This window comes from Anser anser, assembly GCF_964211835.1.
Source record: "Anser anser genome assembly, chromosome: 4".
In the NCBI taxonomy this organism is placed as follows: Eukaryota; Metazoa; Chordata; class Aves; order Anseriformes; family Anatidae; genus Anser; species Anser anser.
The window spans coordinates 49,872,900-49,891,346 of record NC_139724.1 but is presented as its reverse complement, the minus strand read 5'-3'; the positions used below and the strand labels follow the sequence as shown (position 1 = coordinate 49,891,346).

The following is an 18,447-nucleotide window of genomic DNA, read 5'->3' as shown; positions in this document are numbered from 1 at the left end:
GAGGAAAAAAAAAAAAGGTTGTTAGTACATCCAAATATATTCTAGTACGTAGTGATTTTTTAGTTTTATCCATGTAGTTTCCATGAAGCATTGGATGTATTGGGTGAATTATGCCACACTTGTGATCAGCATGTTTTGGAATGTAGATTTTTTTCTTTGAGTCTTGGTAATGGTGGCTGTAAAAAAAAAAAAAGAGTTGTCAGGTGTTTAATCTCCAGTTCTGGTAAGGTCAGTTTCCATTTCTGTGCGTTGTTCTGCCCGAACTCTGCTTCCACTGATAAATTGGGAAAAGTCAATTTTGAGGGAGAAAATACAACAGAGTTTAAAAGCTACGGGGTAGAGGGATCGAAGAAAACTTATTTTAAGTTATGGTAGTCCTGAATAGTGTGAATTTGTTTCCTGATTTCAGGAATGGATAAGGATGCAGAGTCGATGGGAATAGGAGGGGTTCCCTTTCCATTATGTCAAGGTTGTGTGGGATTTTTAGATGGTGAATTCAAAGGTGCCTGGAGAAATGTTCTTATTGGGTTGTCTTTACATTGGTAAGGTAGGTGTCTGCTGAGGTGGTATCAGTTCAGCTGTGCAATGCAGCTTTTTTTTTTCCCTGGTGATTCTGTGCAGGTACTTTGACTGCTTGCAGAGTTTTATTTTACTTATTTATATTTGTTTTATATGATTTCATCTTTTCGTAGCTCTCACTAGTTGAGAGTCATGACATAATTCCTTACTAACAGGTTGACAGTCAGTAGCTTTAGGCCAAAAAGTAGGTGGGAAGTGGTTTCTCATTGCCTGGTGGGCTCAGAGTGTTGGTTCATGTGTACTAGTGGTCACCTTACCAGTGGAGAGGCATGCAGTCTCTTTCAGTTGCTGATGGCTGAATACTTGAAAAGGGCATGCTGTAAATGCATGAGTTAAACTTACGTCAGTTATAGAATTGAAGTTGAAATAACATCCTTAATGTCTTGAGGAATTGTCTATTTCTTTAGGGTATCATTGAATATTTTGTAGAAAAACAGGCTGTTTCAAGCTGATGGTTTAGTGTAGGTTAAATGAAAACTCTAAACTAGAAGTAGTTGAGAGGTTCAGTTAATTGAACTGTGAGATTATCACCATCACTGTTACTGTTGTAGCATCTTCATCCTGAAGTTTTCCCCAGGGTTCACAGGTTGAAACCACCACTGTTGTGTAAGGCTAGTTCTTTCAAAGAGCACAAGCAGCATATATAGTTCATGTCCATCTGCATGCTTCCAATCAGCATTGCTCCATCTGTTCTTACTTGGAATTCTTTGGGGCTGGGATCCATGGCTGGGAGTGCCTGAAGTGCATGCAGTCTTGTTAATCCCTCATGTAAGGTGTTCAGGAATAATGAGATGGTTTTGTGGACCAGTTGGTTACTGCTGGCCAAGAGTCTCCCAGTTCCAAGTGCACGAAGTGGATACAATAGATGCAGTAGAATGTGCACATGGATGTTGTATAGCAAAAATGCCCAGTGTTTGTAGGGTAAGTAACATTGTTTTATTGGATTAAACAGTAGAAAAACTAGTTAAAGCATATGTGACTGTGATTTAAAGAGCTAGCCCAGAGTTTTGTTGCAACTCTTTACTGCCTATTCAAACAAATACAGCTATTGCCAGCTTCATGAGATTCAAAGGCTTTGTACAGTTTTGATGCTGAGATACAAATGCTTGTTTGAATTCATTGTAAATGCCAGCCCTAGAAATAATGAAAGACGTGTTTGTTAATCCATGTATTTCCATTCCATCAATTCAGCTGAGTCTGACGCTAAAATGTTCAAGATGTTGTAAGTGATGTAGTACCCTGAATCATTTTTGTAAAAGGTATGGTACAATACATAAACATACAGGTGCATCATTGAGATTAGAAATGCCATTCACAGGTATCTAATATGATGAAGTGTTAAATATTATCATAATACGATGACTAAAGCTTTCCCAGTGTGCTTTGGAAGACCTGAATTCAGCATAAGCTAAGTAAGGCACAGAGTGGAAAGGCTGCTGTTAATGAATATTAACATACCATGAAAAGACGAAGGAAAAGAAATATCCTCCATTTCCCCCACGTGGTGGAACGTACATAATGGGGATGGAACATACTTGCCTTTTTGTCTCTCCTCGCTTGAGGACACAATGGATGAAGGGAATTGCTGAACCTGAGAGAGGGCCAGATTTAGCAGTTCCAACATCTCAAATTCCATGGAGCATTTTTTATGTTTAAATATGGTCTTATCTTGCAGCTCAACTTTCTAACATCAGAACGTTTATTTTAAAGTTGTTTTTTGTAGTTATTTGGCACACCAAAACTTAATTTATCAGGGATAGTGAATCTTAAAAAAAAAAATCCCAGCCCCCAAATATGCATATATTGACTTTTCCAAAGATCAGTCGGGTGTGTCATCAGGGAATCTGTAGATTTTGTGAACTGGTATGATATTCATTGTTTCACATTTGTTCTGTGATATTCTTACCTGGAGAACTCTTCTGTGTCGCTAAGGTAATAGGGGATATTTTTTGAACCCTACAAAACCTAAGGGAATTTGACTAAATTACTTAAAAGTAGAATAGAATAAAATCTAGGGCATATTTAATTACTTTGATTGTCTGATAGAGTAATATATGGTGATTAATTTACTCTAATGCACTGTTTTGCCTTTCTGTAATCTTTTTAGGCTGTCAGTACTGAGCTTGAAGATGCAATACGTGAAAAAGAAGAAATGAAAACTAGGGTTCATAATTATATAACTGAAGTTTCGAGATTTGAGAGCCTGATGGCTTTAAAGGTAAAGATAAAATGTGTAGGCACTCATTGCTGTTTTCAGTAATGTTATTGGGATTAGAGTATAACATGCTCCTGTTAGGGTACTATAAACGAATTAAGGAATGTGAGGTTTTGTGTCCTGTTCTCTCCCCATCTCCTCTCCCCTTTTTTCTTCTTTTAGTTTTCATATACTTTTATCTGCAGTATTTTCAAGTTCCTAGTCAATTTATACAAAGCCTTACTAGATCTGAAGCTTTGGTTACATTCTGGCGCATCACGGTTCCATTGATAAAATTTCAGTTGTCCATAACACTGCAGAATGACAGACATATGTTTGAATATTGTTTTACTTTTTGAGTTTTGTGAGTTTTAACAACACAACTAGTAAAATATCTGGTACTATCCAATGATAAGTAGACAACATGCAAGCTTAAACTATAGTTTTTAATATTTGACAATTTTTAAAATGAAATTTTAGCTGTAGTTCTGCTGTAGGACATTGTAATGTTTTCTCTATGATTAATAAGATTTCAGACTTCTTGCTTTACTGACAAAACAGTGCTCTTGATAAATGTATTTCATCCTGATGCTTGGATTCAAAAGTGTTAAATATGTGAACTAAATCTTATAGATTCTATTTATTTTAAACTATTATTTCAAGACAACATGAACTAGTAAATCTGTTATGTGACTTTGGTTAGGAAAGAATGAGTTTTTGTCTGACTTTAGCTTTCCTGTGCTAGCTGAATCATTGCAAATTCAAACACTTTATACAAGTGGAAACTAAAGCATAGGGAAAAATAAAGGTAGGTAGTATATGTTAGCCTTGAACTTTCAGTTTAAAACACATGGAACTTAGTTGTTAAGAGTGATTATAATTATCTGTCATATGTCCAAAGCACTTCAGCTACATATGTGGCTAGATGGGAGTCCAGTCATTCAAGTCAGGTACCAAGAAGCTAGTGGCGAATTATGAAAGTTTGGTTTCAGGGATTTGTCCAATATTACATATGAATGTTTTCTGTGGAGACAAGGATTTACTTTTCTGCACAGTCTTCAGCTGTTTAATCATGAGTTTCTGCTTCCTAATGCCCCTCATTCTGTTCTGCAGGAAGGAATTTCACAAGCAGTAGCCTTCCTCACTAGATAAATCTGATTCATATTAGCAGTATGCTCATCCTGCTGTGCACTGAATGAACAGGGGAAGAAAGAAATGTAGCTAAATAAAGAAGAGAAATTAAGCACTGCCTTATAATATGCATTTGTAGTTGGTGAAGCTAAAATTCACAAGCAGGATTTTTTCTATTACTGCATACCTTGCCAGCACTAAAGTCTGCAGTTTTGTACTTTTATGACAGACTGCTCAGTGTGTATGCCCAAATGGGTTATCAGTCTTTCAGACACTGCTGTAATGTAAATATTAGTAAGAGTGCAGTAAGTAAAAGGGCTAAAAATAGACTACTGCTGGAATTTCTTGGATAGACCACTAAGGATCAGTACAACGCCTTAATGTGACCACTGACAACTCAGAGGTCCAAAAGAACCCCTCTCTTTGGAGCCTTGAAACTTATTAGCAACCACTAAATGTAAATATTCCTATTTAGTAAAACTCAGTGCCGCCACTGTAGTTATTTGCACTTTTTATTTGGACTTGCAAAAGAGATGATGCAATTTAGTAACTGACAAGACAATAAGATTAAGAAAATGGAGAAACTTCCTACTTTCTTCTAAAAAAATATAAGTAGTAGGCGTTAAAAAATGTCAAGTTATGCTAGTCATTGCAGTATTTTACTGTTTCATCTAGGAAAAAGAAAACCAAGATTTGTTAGAGAAGTTCCGAATGGTCCATACACAAGCTGAAGGCTGGGAAATCAAGGCTCACCAAGCTGAAGGGGAAAGCAGCTCAATACGACTTGAACTCCTTTGTGTGGATACAGATCGGAGACATCTTCGTGAGAGAGTAGAACTTCTGGAAAAAGAAATCCAGGAGGTAATAACTTGCACAATGTAGTTCTGTCAGGGAAAATGAGATATGTTCAAGTGGTTTGTAATAAAGTCAACATACTTTTTTTTTTTTTTTTTTTTTAATGCTTGAACAGAAGTTAATTCCTATTCATGACTGTTTCAAATACGGACAGTTTTTGAAACAGTAACTGGTTCTGATTACTTGTGTTTTCCTTCTCTAACCTCCTTTGCCCAATATCCCAAAATCAGAATATGCACGTATGCATGTATTTTAAGAACTCTTCTGTTGGGTGATCATGGTTATTAAGCTGTCTCTATAAGAAACTTTTATTTAGCTGCTTCAGAATATTTGCATGTAGCTTTATGAGTATTGTCTAAGTTTCGTTCTTAAATTTCTTTTGAAGCTTTGAATGAAGTATTTGAAGCATTGGTGGCTGGAGTAAAGGCAGAAATTTGGTGGTGGTAGTAGTAGTGTCCAAATCCAGATTCAGGATTACATAGTACAGACAGCTGGACCAATAGCATTAAAAGGAAAATTTAGAGTTCCGGACAGTTCCGGACTGACCATATTCTGTCTCATGCTTTTAATTAACCAAAAGAAAAGTAAGAGACTTAATAATGTAAGCCAACTAAAGAAATAGATCATATTTTGTGGGTTTAAAACTTTAATTCTTTTCTGATGCTGCAGTCCAGCCTCCTTCCACTGTTGTATAATACCTGTATAGCCCTTTAAGATGGTGAATTAAAAATTGCAGAGATCATTTATCAGATCTTCCTAGCTGTGATTTAGAAAGAGAAGAAGAAAATAATGTAATCTGATGGTAGTTTTATAGGGAAAGCTAATTTTGAAGGATAAAGGAAAAAAAAAATCCGTTACAAGAGAACTGTTAACATTCAACACTGAAGAGATATCCATATTTGTCTTTGTTTAGCATATTATGGCGGCACAAGCATACGAATCTCAGATCTCCTCCATTACAAAAAATATGTCCAAATTGGAAGAGGACATTAAACGTGAAAATCAGGATAAGTCTTCTGTGTTGGCTGACCTGGCTTCTGTGAGAGAACTCTGTGTTAAACTTGAGGCTAGCAAAGAACTTTTATCTCGACAGCTTGCTTCCAAAAGCATGGATTATGAACGGGTAAGCAACAAAGGCAAATTTACTTTGTTATAATAAAACATCTTCTGCTTTTAATGGTTTTTGAAAAAAAGAATAAATTACTTTGGAGAGCAAAGTAAATTAATTTACATCAGTAGTTTTGCATTTATTTGTGTGAATTGTCTTACAAATTTTGCTCTATCCAGATCTATATCTGTTTTTATGTACAGAAAGAATTTCATTCATTACCGTTAAAAAATGTGGCAGCAATAGTTTTTGTTAACTGCGAAGGCAAATTATAGTCATTTGGTTTTATTTACTGTATTGTAATTTATTCTGATTTACATATTTTCTTTTATACAAGGTGAATGCTGCACTTATTTATATATTAAAGACTTTTCCCTAATGGATTTTCTCAATTAAATTGAAATTTTAGATACAGCTGAAAAGTGTTAAATATTTTGAAATAGTTTAAACACTTCTAAATGCTCGTAATACCTGAACTTTTTTCTTTTGAAGTGGTTATTAATGAAGTCATGTCTTTACTTAGTAATTTGATGGAGCTTTCCGCTACTGGTTATTCAAGACCTTGAGAACAGGAGGTCTAATCCCCACAGGATTTCTTTATAATAAATGAAGTTGATGAGGAAAACAAACATTTCTACAATTTTGGCAAAAGTTGAGAAGCTAATTGAGCTGACCTAGTCAAATGGAATGAAGCACAGTATATATGATTTTTTGTACCTGTGCAAAAGCCTACACCATTAAAGCCAGTTAGTGTTCCAGGTATTTACCCAAACATTTCCAGCACTCCAGTTCTTGGTAGAACTTTGACAGATATTTGAATATTTCTTAATTAAATATAGCTTTAAATAATTTTAGGTTTTAATGTGTTTTTTCGAGCTCAGTTTTCTTTCTATTTTTAAGAAACTTCCAATCTGTTTGGTTTTTACAACTTGTCAGGAAAGCACATTGTGTTGTTTGTAAACACAGCGTATAAATAAATAATAAAATTTGTGCCCTAGGTTCTAGGTGAATTAGAAGATATGAAATCAGAAGCAGAATTGCTGAAAAAGCAGTTATCCAGTGAGAGACTTACAATTCAGAATCTTGAAACATTGCTGGCTACCAGTAGAGATAAAGAATTTCAGAACCATTTAACATCCCACGAGAAAGATTCAGAAATTCAGCTACTGAAAGACAAGCTAACACTTGCAGAGGGCAAACTGTAAGTCCTAAGTTACATGTGTTATATGGGTTACAATGAAACTTTTTCTTTGTGGCAACACTTAACTCACATAGTCAAATTCTTGATGTTTAGTTTGGTGGGCTGAGTGGATTTTTGCAGTAAAGCCTTTCGGCCTATTGTGACATTGTTTACTGAAAATTTCTCTTTGCATCTGTCATATCACTTTGATTAATCACCACTGTGGTGGACATTAGTTTAGCATTGAACTCAAACAGGAGTTCCAAAGGAGACCTACTCTAAAAGGAAAGGTGCACCCTGTTTATTTTTTTTTTCAGTCTTGAGAATAAGCACTGAATTTCTTTCACTGTGCGCAGTGTTGACTTCAGAATGTTTGCTTTACTTTCTCTGCTGCTCGTGACTCCTCACATCAGATTTTCTCACGTCAAAGTCAGGTACAGGAGGCTACACCTTTCCTGAAGTTTACTTGTCTGATATAACTCTTCCATCTTTTCAGTGCAATCACTAAAATCCTTTCCTTCGAGATCAAGGGAGGTGATCCTTCCCCTCTACTCAGCACTGGTGAGGCCACACCTGGAGTGCTGTGTCCAGTTCTAGGTTCCCCAGTACAAGAGGGACACGGAGCTACTGGAGAGTCCAACGAAGGGCTACGAAGATGATTAAGGGACTGGAGCATCTCTCATATGAGAAAAGGCTGAAAGAATTGGGACTGTTTATCTTGGAGAAGAGAACACTCAGGGGAATCATACTGGTGTATGTAAATACCTGAAGGGAAGGTATGAAGAAGATGGAGCCAGACTGTTCCGTCGTGCCCAGTGACGAGACAAGGGACAGTGAGCACAAACTGGAACACAGGAGGTTCCCTCTGAACATCAGGAAGCACTTTTTGACTGCCAGTGAGCAAACATAGGCACAGGTTGTCCAGAGGGGTTGTGGAGTCCCCTCCTTGGAGATGCTCAAAACTCACGTGGACATGGTCCTGGACAACCTGCTGTAGGTGGCCCTGTTTGAGCAGGGGTGTTGGACGAGAGGACCTCCAGAGGCTTCTTCCAACATCAACTGTTCTGTGATTGTGTGATGTATTGTTGCTTTTAAATATAAATGGAGCTGAAACTAGCACCTATGCAAATGTGCACCTATACAAATGTTCTCAATAGAATAGCTGCAACTTCTCATGCTGTGCATGTGCTGAGATTCTGCCTCAATTTTTTTACAGAGAAAAGATGGATCTTTTTGGAGGAATAAAGTTAAGAGTAGAGAGGGTTTTTTTATATCAAATGCGGGTACTAGAAGAGTGTGGGATTTTTTTATTATTATTAAAAGAACTTTAATCGCATACAAAGAACATAAACTAATGGAATGTCCTGAGTGAAATAAAACACTAAAATTACAAGAAAAGGAAAGAATGAGTTTTTTGTTTAACATAAATTTAGCTTGCTCTGTACAAACATTAAAACTGTATTTAAGTGACTTAATGGTAATGTTTTCACAAGATTTCTTCCACCCAAATCGTGGGGTTCCTTTCCTGTTCATTGCAAATGTCAATACTTGCACTGTTAATAGAATAAGATCTAGTAGGAAGAGGGAAGATGTTCTGGAAGAATAGTGACTATTCTGCATTTTGGGGGGATCAAATCTCTGGATTATTTCACATCTCCCTGGAGTCAGAGAACAACAGGTGCTCAGACACGAAGTCTGTGACTGAGCTGGGAATGGAACTTGTTTTTTTCAGGATTCAAGTTCAGTGCTTAAGCAATAAACTAGTTCATCTTTCCTTCTCCGGAACTGACTTTTTAGCACTCAACTTCATACTGACTTTGAAGATTCTGTGGAATACTGTAGCTGTTTAGATTCTGGTTTAGATGACTTATTTTACACCCAAGTAACGACTTTTTTGCTTACTCTCCAATGCAATTCAGGGCGTTTTGCAACCAAGCATTGAGTTGTCCAAGCTGATGAATTGCTGAGTAACGTATTTAATTATGTCACTCAAGATTTTTCAAGGCTGCTTTTCTTTCTGATTCTTGTGGTTGAAACAGTTGGTCCCAAACACAAGGGTGTATTTGACAGGCCTTCAGGAACTGGGCTTTGCTGGTCTGAGTTTGCATTAATACTGGTTTTATTTAGATGTTATTCAGCTGTTTTTGTTTCTAGACAGGTACTTCGAGCCTGCTTAATATACTTTCTACTGAAACCACATCTGTTTCTTGTCCACAGACAAGACAATACTTACTATTTCATTCTTCTTTTTAACTGTACACATAACCAGCTTCACGTTGCAACAGAAGATAGTAAATCAATAAAATAATAATGTAATTATTTTGTCTGTTTTTATAAAACATATTTCTGCTTGACTTTATCTGAAAAAGAACATGATGTATTGTAGTAAGGGTGTATTGAGAGACTTGCCGGCTTCTCACAGCTTTCTCACCTTAGGTTCCTTCCAGCAACATGCCATTGGATTCATTTGGCTCTCTCTGCTTCTGAATTCTCTCTTTGATTTGGTTTGTGTGAAACATGTTGAGAATCTGTTTTTGTTTTGTTGACTAGTTCTAATTCCTCTAAGCTCCCACCTGTCAGTGTACAAAGCAAACTTTGTTGCTTCTCATGATTTTTTTTAGAAGCAGTCATAATAGAGAGGTTTCCTTACTTCGAAGTAAAGTTGCACAGCTGCAGACTGACTATGATGTTTTAAAAAGACAGCTAACAACCGAACGATTTGAACGGTAAGAGGCTGGTTTTTTTCATATTGAGGTGGTTCCTCTCGCTCATTTTAAAACTGTTTTTTTCAATATGGGGGCACTTTTATGGAAAATTGTGTTCCTACTTGCATGTAAAACCTAATATTCTCAACCTGAAAACTGCTTAATTAAAAAAAAAAAAAACACCTTATGCTGTTTCTGAATTCCCACCTAAATTTTGTGAATTTAGCATTGCATTAAAAAAAATAAATCCATTCACCTAAAAAACAACAAGAAAAATTTCTTTACAAGAAAACAAAGCTCTTTGCAAACTATTGTGAAAATCGCCAAATAAAAATATGTAAAAAAAAATATTTTTTTTGCTCTAACATCCTGCAGTACCAAAGTGTTTTGTAACTGAAATTAGTATCTTTTGGTAGGGAGCGCGCAATTCAAGAAATGCGTCGACACGGTCTCTCTACATCATCATTACGTGCTTCACCTCCTCTCAGTTCTACTTTAAGGTCTCCCTCTCAGTCTCCAGAACGTGCAGCTGTAAGGACAGTTGAAGAAGCGGCAGCTGAAAAGTAAGTGTTTTGATTATTTTTCTTTCAGATTGTTTCCATATAAGAATTAGATTTAAACTGTTTCTAACTAATACTTTTTTAATTTTACAAAGTTCTTCAACACCTTAGGTGGTACTTATTCTTCTTTTGTTGACTCTCCTACTATAAAATATTGATTGGAAACAATAGATGCAAAGTGCTCTCCAAAGACCATATGCCGTAATGGATTCCCATTCCTGTTTTTGTTAATGGTCTTGCATCATCTGACAGCTCCCAAATATATTGCCTTCTTATTATTGTCATTAATTACGTCCAAATATATATTGCCAATTTATTGCTGTTAATAGTTATCCCCAAACAATGAATGATTCATATTAAGAGAAACATCATGAGATTCTGTCAAGTACAACAATGATGGAAAGATAGCACGTAGGAGAAAGTCCCCAACACATTAGATGAAACAGTCTCCAAAAGTGCTTAAAAATTAGCACTGTATTTTTCATTGTTAGTGCTCGGAGGCTATGAATGTCTAAGATCATGGTCACCAGAGTCCATAAAAAAAAAATTAAAAAGTCATAATCAGCCTCATTCATTTTCACTGACAGTTTTATTCTTTTAGAGGTCATTGGTTTAGGTGATGTCTGTTACATGTTACAGGCCTGATTAGTTGACTTTATATCCTGTCTCTGCCATACTGTGTAATACTTTGCAGTGAAGAGTGGAAGGTTAGGGATAGAGAAGCAGTGGTTGTTTGGGAAAGAGCATATTTAGCAGTAAAAGCTTATGAATCTAACTGCTCAATCCAAAAGACAGAATTCCAAACTGATAACAGTTTAAACTATTTATGTGGGTAAATACATATGGCCTGTTCGTAGGCTTGCTTTTGTTAATATAAAGACCTATTTCCTGTATTAATAAGGAGGAGGAAAGAGTATTGTGACTTTTTTTGCTTTATTGGTGAGCCTTTAGGCAAACCCTGTTACGCTGCAAATCAAGATTTTGCCCAGTAATCTCTGGATCATTTTTTTTTTCATTCTTAAGATAATGGTAAACAACATGTTTCTCAGAATGAGTATAATTAGTAGATTGTTGTCCTTAATCTTTCTTGCTTCATAGTGAGTGCAATAAAAATAGTCCAGATGCTGTACTTGAAGAATACTATATAGTGAACTACTTTATCCTACTATTTGTGTAGTTGGTTTTACCAATGACAGCTCTGTACCATATCCTATCAGAAAATGTCCCGATTTCATGAAGTACGCGTTTTTAAAGAAAGTATCTGATCAACTGAATTGATATGCAGACTAACTTTTTACTGTCTTGCCTTAGAAATGTATTGGTGGAATGTTGCCTTAGAAAAATCTCTGTATTTCTATCATCTTTCAGTCTACTTAGTTATTCCTTCCTGGGAGCTTACCACAGTAAAGTGTAGTCTGTAATTACATTGTTCCATAACTGTCTTATTTCTCTGATCTAATTTAATCTTTTCAAGAAATTCTTTCTTCCTCAGCTCACATTTACTTTGTTAAGCACTTGAGCAACGAGTCAGTGACCTGAATGTAGAGTTTTAGACAATATGCTAATGGTTGGTATTTAGGAATAACAGAAGAGAATATGAGGCTAACTGTAATTATTACTTTTTATCCTAATTTTCATTAGTAAAATATAATAGCATTATTTTGAAATTTCTTTTCTCCACCAGAAATGTGAGCTTCAAGGAATAACCAGAACTTGAGCAATCAAAACATTACTGTGTTATAAGGACTTGTTTTTTGAAAATTATGAAGGATGACTTGCATTCTACCTCTGTTTTCAAATCAGTGACTACTTTTGAAATTTCTAAAAACCTATGAAGTAATCAACTCTGCAAAATTCCACTCTCCCAGCTCTCTGGGATGACTAGATTTTTGTGGGCTATTTTGATGGGGTTTGTATCAAGGCTGGCTAGGTTTTATGTTTATTTGGTAACCATAATATAATTGTATGAAAGAAACAAGTATATGATATGACAGACAATCTCTTGTTTTCTTTTGCTATTTTATTTCTATTTGCTTATCTCATATGGTTATGGAAGTTTGTTCATCGTACTGTGAGCTAAGATAGGAGAATAACATACATGATTGTCTTAAAAATGCTGAGCCAGTATATCTTTTGTACTGATGATATTCTGTGTGTTTGGTTTTTTAACAAATGTTTTCTTAATGCTTTTAAATATTGTGAAGAATGTCTATATATTTTGTGAATGTATTTTGCTAACTGAACATTTTTCTCAATAAAAAATATCAGTTATTCTTTATTGGTTTTGTCATGTAACTACTCACCTCCTTTTCTTTAACGCTTGTGTAAAGTTGCATTTTTAAATATTCCAATATTTAAAAAAATGAAAACTGATATTTTGAAAGATGTATTGAAATACATTAAATATTATAAAACTAATTCAGAAGTATTTTATATTCAGATTTCTGAATCATTGGGAAATATTTCTCAAATTTTCTTTTTGAAAGAGCATAAAGTCTGGAATCCTTCACACAGCTCAGCTCAAGCTGTTAGAGAGGTAACACAGGTCTTTATATTATGATGCATATTAGATAGAAACAGTAAGAACTAATCTTTAAAATACTCAGTGTATTTAGCAGAGGAACATTGCAAATTTAAACTGTGAAGTAAGATGCAATTAGCAATCAGAATCTAATGATAACCTCTTAAAGTCCATCTGTGCAAATAATTGTATCATTGTTCTACTCCAGAATGTATGTTTTCTAATAATTACATGCCATTCAGGTTGATATGATGTGTATTCAGAGGTATCATGCAGAGGACTAGAAGTGGGAGAATTTACTGTTTTGCATCCTTCCATTGACCAACGGACAGCGTTATGCTTCTCTATGTTGAATAAAAAAAAACCCTGTGATTACCAGCTAATATAGCATGAATCCCTAAGGTGTAAACAGCATATTAAATGACATGAAATAATTTTATTTTGCGTTTAGAATTTGTCTACATCACACTAAGATTGTTACAATTGTAAATTACAAACAATGTTCTGTTAACTGGAAATACTGTCTCATATTTGGAGATACTGTTGCTTGTAAGCTATATAGATATATTTTATTTTTCATATACTGTATTTTGCTAGTTTTGTTATTTAGTGTCTATGTATGTATTAAATTTTATTAATTAAAAACAACTTAGAACACACATTGAGAAGCATCTGAAAATACTTGTATCTCATTAGGCTTCTGAGACGTTGGAAGGACTTGTTTATTTAAAAATGGGTGTATCTCATTTGAGGTCTCTCATTTGCTGGTTACACAAATGGGGAGGTCGCTGTCTCTTAGGTATTGTTTATTACTGTTTGTAATTAAGTCAGTAGTTTCTTGACAGTAATTCATATTTAATTATACAGGGTGAAGCAATTCAGTAAGAATGAGAAACAAACTCATTTTCTGCTCTTGATGTTTTCAATAGTGACTTCTAAACATCATATTTTGTATATAAAATCTTTTCAGTTGGGATCTAAATTAAAGTTGTATTGAAAATATTTCTTCTTTCCAGAAAAAGTATATTTTGCCCTTACTATTAAAACCATAACATATTAATAATACTTCTTACATGAATGTCAACTGTGAAAAATTAGTGGATCATCAAGCACAGCTGTTGTAATAAAACTAGTATCATCTCAGCGACTAAAGCCAGAGCAGCTTTCTAAAACTGAAACAATACTGATATTCAGACTGTAGTACAGCTATCGTTTTCCTTGTTAGTATTATTTTGTATACATTTTTGTAAGCAGCTAGAATAAAAGGAACGTAAGAATTATATAAGTTTGCATTAAAATCAAATATTTTATTGGGGAAAGTAGAAAACAAGCCAAAATTTGTAGAAGACCTAAATCAGTGGACTGTCATGTATGAAACTAGTGTAATGTAAGTCAAGGATATTAGAATGATGGACACTGTTCAAAGAAGTTTCTGTGCTGATTCAATCCTTACCTAGGTAGGGGGTGAATTGAAAGCAGAGTGGGGCAGATGTTAAAACGTGGGAAAAGTCCAAATATTTGTCTGTCTTCTGTTGTTATCTGCACTTGGGAATGGAGGTAAAACATTACAAAAATAATAAAGAAGAGGCACTAATTGTTGAGTGTGTTTTTTCTATGAAACAGGAGAACTGTACTGTCAGAAGGAGAGGAATCAGGAGAGAATAAAAGGATGGTATTTACCAATTTATCAAAACCCAAATTGCTCAATTAAACTTGTATGTCTTTTGAGAGTTTCTTAGAATTAATTTTTTGCATCCTCCACTGTGTCCCTAAAATTGAATTTAAATTAACTTAAATAAGCAATTCTAGGCTTCATTTGGAAAGTGCAATTTCATCCTGAATCTGAGAAACATTGTGATTCCCATGTGATGCTAATTATAAAAAGGGTTAAGATTAGGGCTTCCATCTGATGTAAAATACATCATACAAAAAATTGGCGCATGTGTGGGAAGGCTGAACTATTCAAATGCCATTTTTCACATGAAGCCATATGACCCCAGGCCTTTTTTTTTAAAGCTGTTCCCTGGGGCAGAATTTTTACACTTCTTTTTATTCTGTTTACTGCAAGAAACCAGTTCTCTAGTCCTGCACCTGGGGGGTGAATAACCACAGGTACCAGCACAGCCTGGAGGCCCTTGACCTTGGAGTAAAGCCCATCACAAGGCAGAACTGTGCCGTTGTGGCAAGGAAGAAGATGGAGGGGTCGTGGTGGTGGGGCCTGCTCGGCGCTGGTGAGGCTGCAGCCGGAGGGCTGGGCCTAGGCCTGGACTCTGCAGCTCAAGCCTTGAGAGCAGGACCCAATGGAGCTTTGACGTGGCCAAGGTCGCTAACTCCCCCAGTGCAATGTCTTCTGTAAGGCTCTCAGTGCAACAAGGACATGGATGTGCCTGGTGATTCCAGCAAAGGATCAGTAGGATGGTGAAGGCGTTGGGGTATCTGAGGAGAGGCGGAGCAAGCTGGCGGTGTTCAGCCTGGAGAAGAGAAGGCTCACAAGGGACCTTTATTGGTGGTGGGATGGCTGGACCAGGTGATTTTAGAGGTCTTCTCCAATCTTAATGATTCTGTGATTCTGTCTAACTACCTTATGCAAGGGGAGTGAAAAGATCAAGACAGACTCTTCTAAGTGGTATCCATGGAAAGGGCAAAAGACAAGGGGCACAAATCGAAATACAAGAAATTCCATGTAAATGTAAGAACAAGGTGGGGTTTTGTTGGTTGTGTGGTTTTTTGTTTTTGTTGTTTGTTTGTTTTATTTTTCTTCTCCTGTGAGGGTGTGCAAAGGGTGAAGCAGGCTGACTGGAGAGGTTGTGGAGTTCCCCCAGCCATGAAGATAGTCAAAACCTGACAGGATGCAGTCCTGGACAACCTGGTCCAGGTGAAAAAAATATTAAAAATAATTGCTTTCTCTCAATATTAGACTTATCTACATTTGATCTGATGCAGATGATGGGTTTTGGTATTTATCATGTTATATTTGCCTACCCCACCCATGTGTAGGGCTAGCTCAGCATAATCTGAGCAGAGCTGCTCCACCACAGGTTTGTCAGTGGTGCATCCTTTGTCATTTCAAGGTGATGGTGTTAGCATGATGGGAAGTAGGGGAGTGTGGGGAAAAAGTGAGAATGCCAGTGGTTTTTTTTCTACCCGGTTTTAATACTGCTGAGTAGGGACAGCTGTGTTTTCCTGAATGAAGACAGAAAGGAGTTGCGTTCAAGGTGATTATTCTGCTGTTTGTAAGCCAAGATCTGCAGGAGCAGGTACTGCTGTTTGGGAAGTTTTTCATTGAGCCTTTAATTAAGTTGACATCCGATTTGTTTGTTTGAAAACAGATGTGTGGGTTACTGGACTACAGCTGCGTGTGCAGTTTCTATCTATACCCATTTGCTTTCCATAAATAAAACATATAGAATGGGAGGTAGACTTCCGCACCCTGGCCTGCTTCTAAGTGGTGTGTTTGTGCCATCTAGTGGACCTCTGCCTTTCCTCGCAACTGTGGCACATGCTTGGCAGATTTAGATTGTTCCATGGCAATTCTAGATACATCCAATAAATTCAAAGTGACACAATTATTTATAAAGCCCTGTGTTCCTGAAGGCCATCCAACACTTTGCTAGAGAGGTTTACAGCTGCATCACTTTCCAGAAAGTGTCAGTTCTTAAGAAAAAAATAAATAAATGTCACTCTAGCTTACAGCTTCTCCATGCAAGCACTAACATTGACCTTTGCCAACAACAATCTCATGTAACTGAGCAAAATTATAGAAATAAAGCGTAAGTGCTGCAATAGCAGCAAAACAGAACACAGCAAAGAAAAAAAAAAAAAAGAATCCTTCAAAGGAGTGCTGCAAAGTCCACCTCTGATAATTGAGGTGGTTTGTAGCCACATATTTTGGATACAAATATATATATGGAATTTCTAATGCAAAGGTAACACTCAATATGCTTATCAGGCCTCCAAATACCAGATCTTGTACCTAGGTTTCATTTTTGATTAATCAGGTAAAGAGATCATGCCACGTATTCTGTGACTTTGGTTGTGAAGGGACTGAAAAGGGAACGGACTGTAATTCTTGGGGCTTATATGACCCCAGAACAGTGCAGATAAAAAAGTGATTTTGTATTTATCCCAGAGTCAAACAGCCAGCTTTGGTTTTGCACAAATACCTCCTTTGACGGAGGAATTCACTGAGCTGCAAATCATTAAGGAGTGGGAGTATCAGTAAATGCATGCCTAAACTTAATGTTCTTCCTTTTAATTATCCTGGTATTGGACACAGAGGCGGAAAAACATGTGAGATGGCCCTTTGGGGTGACCCAGCATGGGTGTTGCTTTTCTGTAAGACCCTGTTCCCATTAACAGGAGCAGAAGGAACACTCGTGGCTAGGCCAAAAAGTTAAGGAGCAGGCTGGATCCTCAACAGCATGGCATTCTTCCCTAGGGAACGCCTGAAGCTGGGGAGAGCTGACTGAAAAACCACATTTTCTTTCTTAGAGGTGGAGGACCATGGCTCACACGATCAATTATGGTCCAGCAAGTGGCACCGGAGCTAATTGCAGCCTCTGGTTTTGCTGTGCCCTCCTGGGGCAACCAGCCCAGGTAAAACCTCGGTGCAGGTGGCCGAGGTGGAAGACTGGGGACACCGACACGGACTTTAAGGATGGAGAGGAGAAAGCAGGCTGCTCCACAGCTGAATTTCATTTTGCTCCTCGTAGTTCCTCCCACTCCCGTACTCCAGTAAACGACGGGGGGCCGATCAACCCTTTGCACACCCAGCGAGCCGGCCGCTGCCTGCAGGCTTCGGGGGGCTGCCAGGGCCGGAATCCCCCTCCTGAGAGAAGCTGAGGGCAGGGCTCAGCCTCGGAGGGGTGGCCGGCAGCGGGGAGAGGTAGGAGCCCGCCGCCTCCCTCACGCTCACGGGGGCGGGCTGGGGGCCGGGGGGGCTCAGCCTCCCCTCACGGCCACCTCACGCCAGGGGGCTGCCCCTGCTGAGGGCCGGAGCTGGGCAGCCCCCCGGGGGGCTCCCCCGGGGCCGGGGGCGGCAGCGAGGCGAGGCGAGGCGTGCCGTGAGGCGGCGGCCGGGGCGGGGAGGCTGAGGGGAGGGAAGGGGAGGCGAGGCGAGGCGAGGCGAAGCCGCCTTTGTGCCACGGCAGGGAGGGGGATTTCGGTGGGCTTGCGGGAGGGGCTGCTCCAGCGCCGCCCGGGGCCGGGCTGTGGCTCTTCCCGAGCCCTTGAGGGTTTTTCCCTGTTTTCCTTTGTTAGCGTTTTCCCAGCGAGTCCCGCCGTCTCCCGGTTTCGCCGAGCCTGACAGGAGAGATGACTTCGTGCCGCGCCGCGCTTCGCCGGGGCTGCATCGCTTTGTTCAAGCTGCCGTGAGCCACACAGCAGGGAGCTGCCGTCGCCTTTCGGCGGGCTGGGGGATCCCCCGAAGGGCCTTGGGATCCCCTGAAGGGCTCTGGGATCGCCCGGAGAGCTCCGGGATCGAGATCTGCTGCCTGTCACGGCTGAAGGGCAGTGCTGCGCCGCTTCCCGCAGGTAAGCCCGAGGTCACGCTGCCCGGCTTGGGAAGCTGCCTCCCTGCACAGCCCCTGGCTCTGCTCAGGAGGCAGAAATACCA

General features: G+C 38.3%; 2 protein-coding genes across 20 annotated transcripts in view; both read left to right on the top strand.

Annotated features, from left to right (window-relative positions):
• The window catches only part of CEP135 (centrosomal protein 135), a gene marked incomplete at its 3' end in the record, with an annotated part of 32,746 nt that extends 19,254 nt beyond the window's left edge, over positions 1-13,492 (top strand). For 6 of the 11 annotated variants that reach the window (XM_083836158.1, XM_083836159.1, XM_083836157.1 and 3 more), the window contains 7 exons: positions 2,687-2,797; positions 4,580-4,765; positions 5,673-5,882; positions 6,866-7,068; positions 9,669-9,773; positions 10,169-10,315; positions 11,997-13,492. In XM_083836158.1, the coding sequence (XP_083692284.1) occupies positions 2,687-2,797; positions 4,580-4,765; positions 5,673-5,882; positions 6,866-7,068; positions 9,669-9,773; positions 10,169-10,315; positions 11,997-12,018 (984 nt within the window). Of the gene's footprint in view, positions 1-2,686; positions 2,798-4,579; positions 4,766-5,672; positions 5,883-6,865; positions 7,069-7,543; positions 9,641-9,668; positions 9,774-10,168; positions 10,320-11,996 lie in introns of those variants that run through there. The other 5 variants (XM_083836163.1, XM_083836167.1, XM_083836164.1 and 2 more) reach the window with 4 other exon arrangements.
• A 139-nt stretch (positions 13,493-13,631) lies between these two features.
• The window catches only part of CRACD (capping protein inhibiting regulator of actin dynamics), a 129,501-nt gene continuing 124,685 nt past the window's right edge, over positions 13,632-18,447 (top strand). For 7 of the 9 annotated variants that reach the window (XM_083836155.1, XM_083836154.1, XM_083836152.1 and 4 more), the window contains exons 1-2: positions 13,632-17,718; positions 18,093-18,365. The gene's annotated coding sequence lies outside the window, so the exon portion shown is untranslated. The other 2 variants (XM_083836153.1, XM_083836156.1) reach the window with 2 other exon arrangements.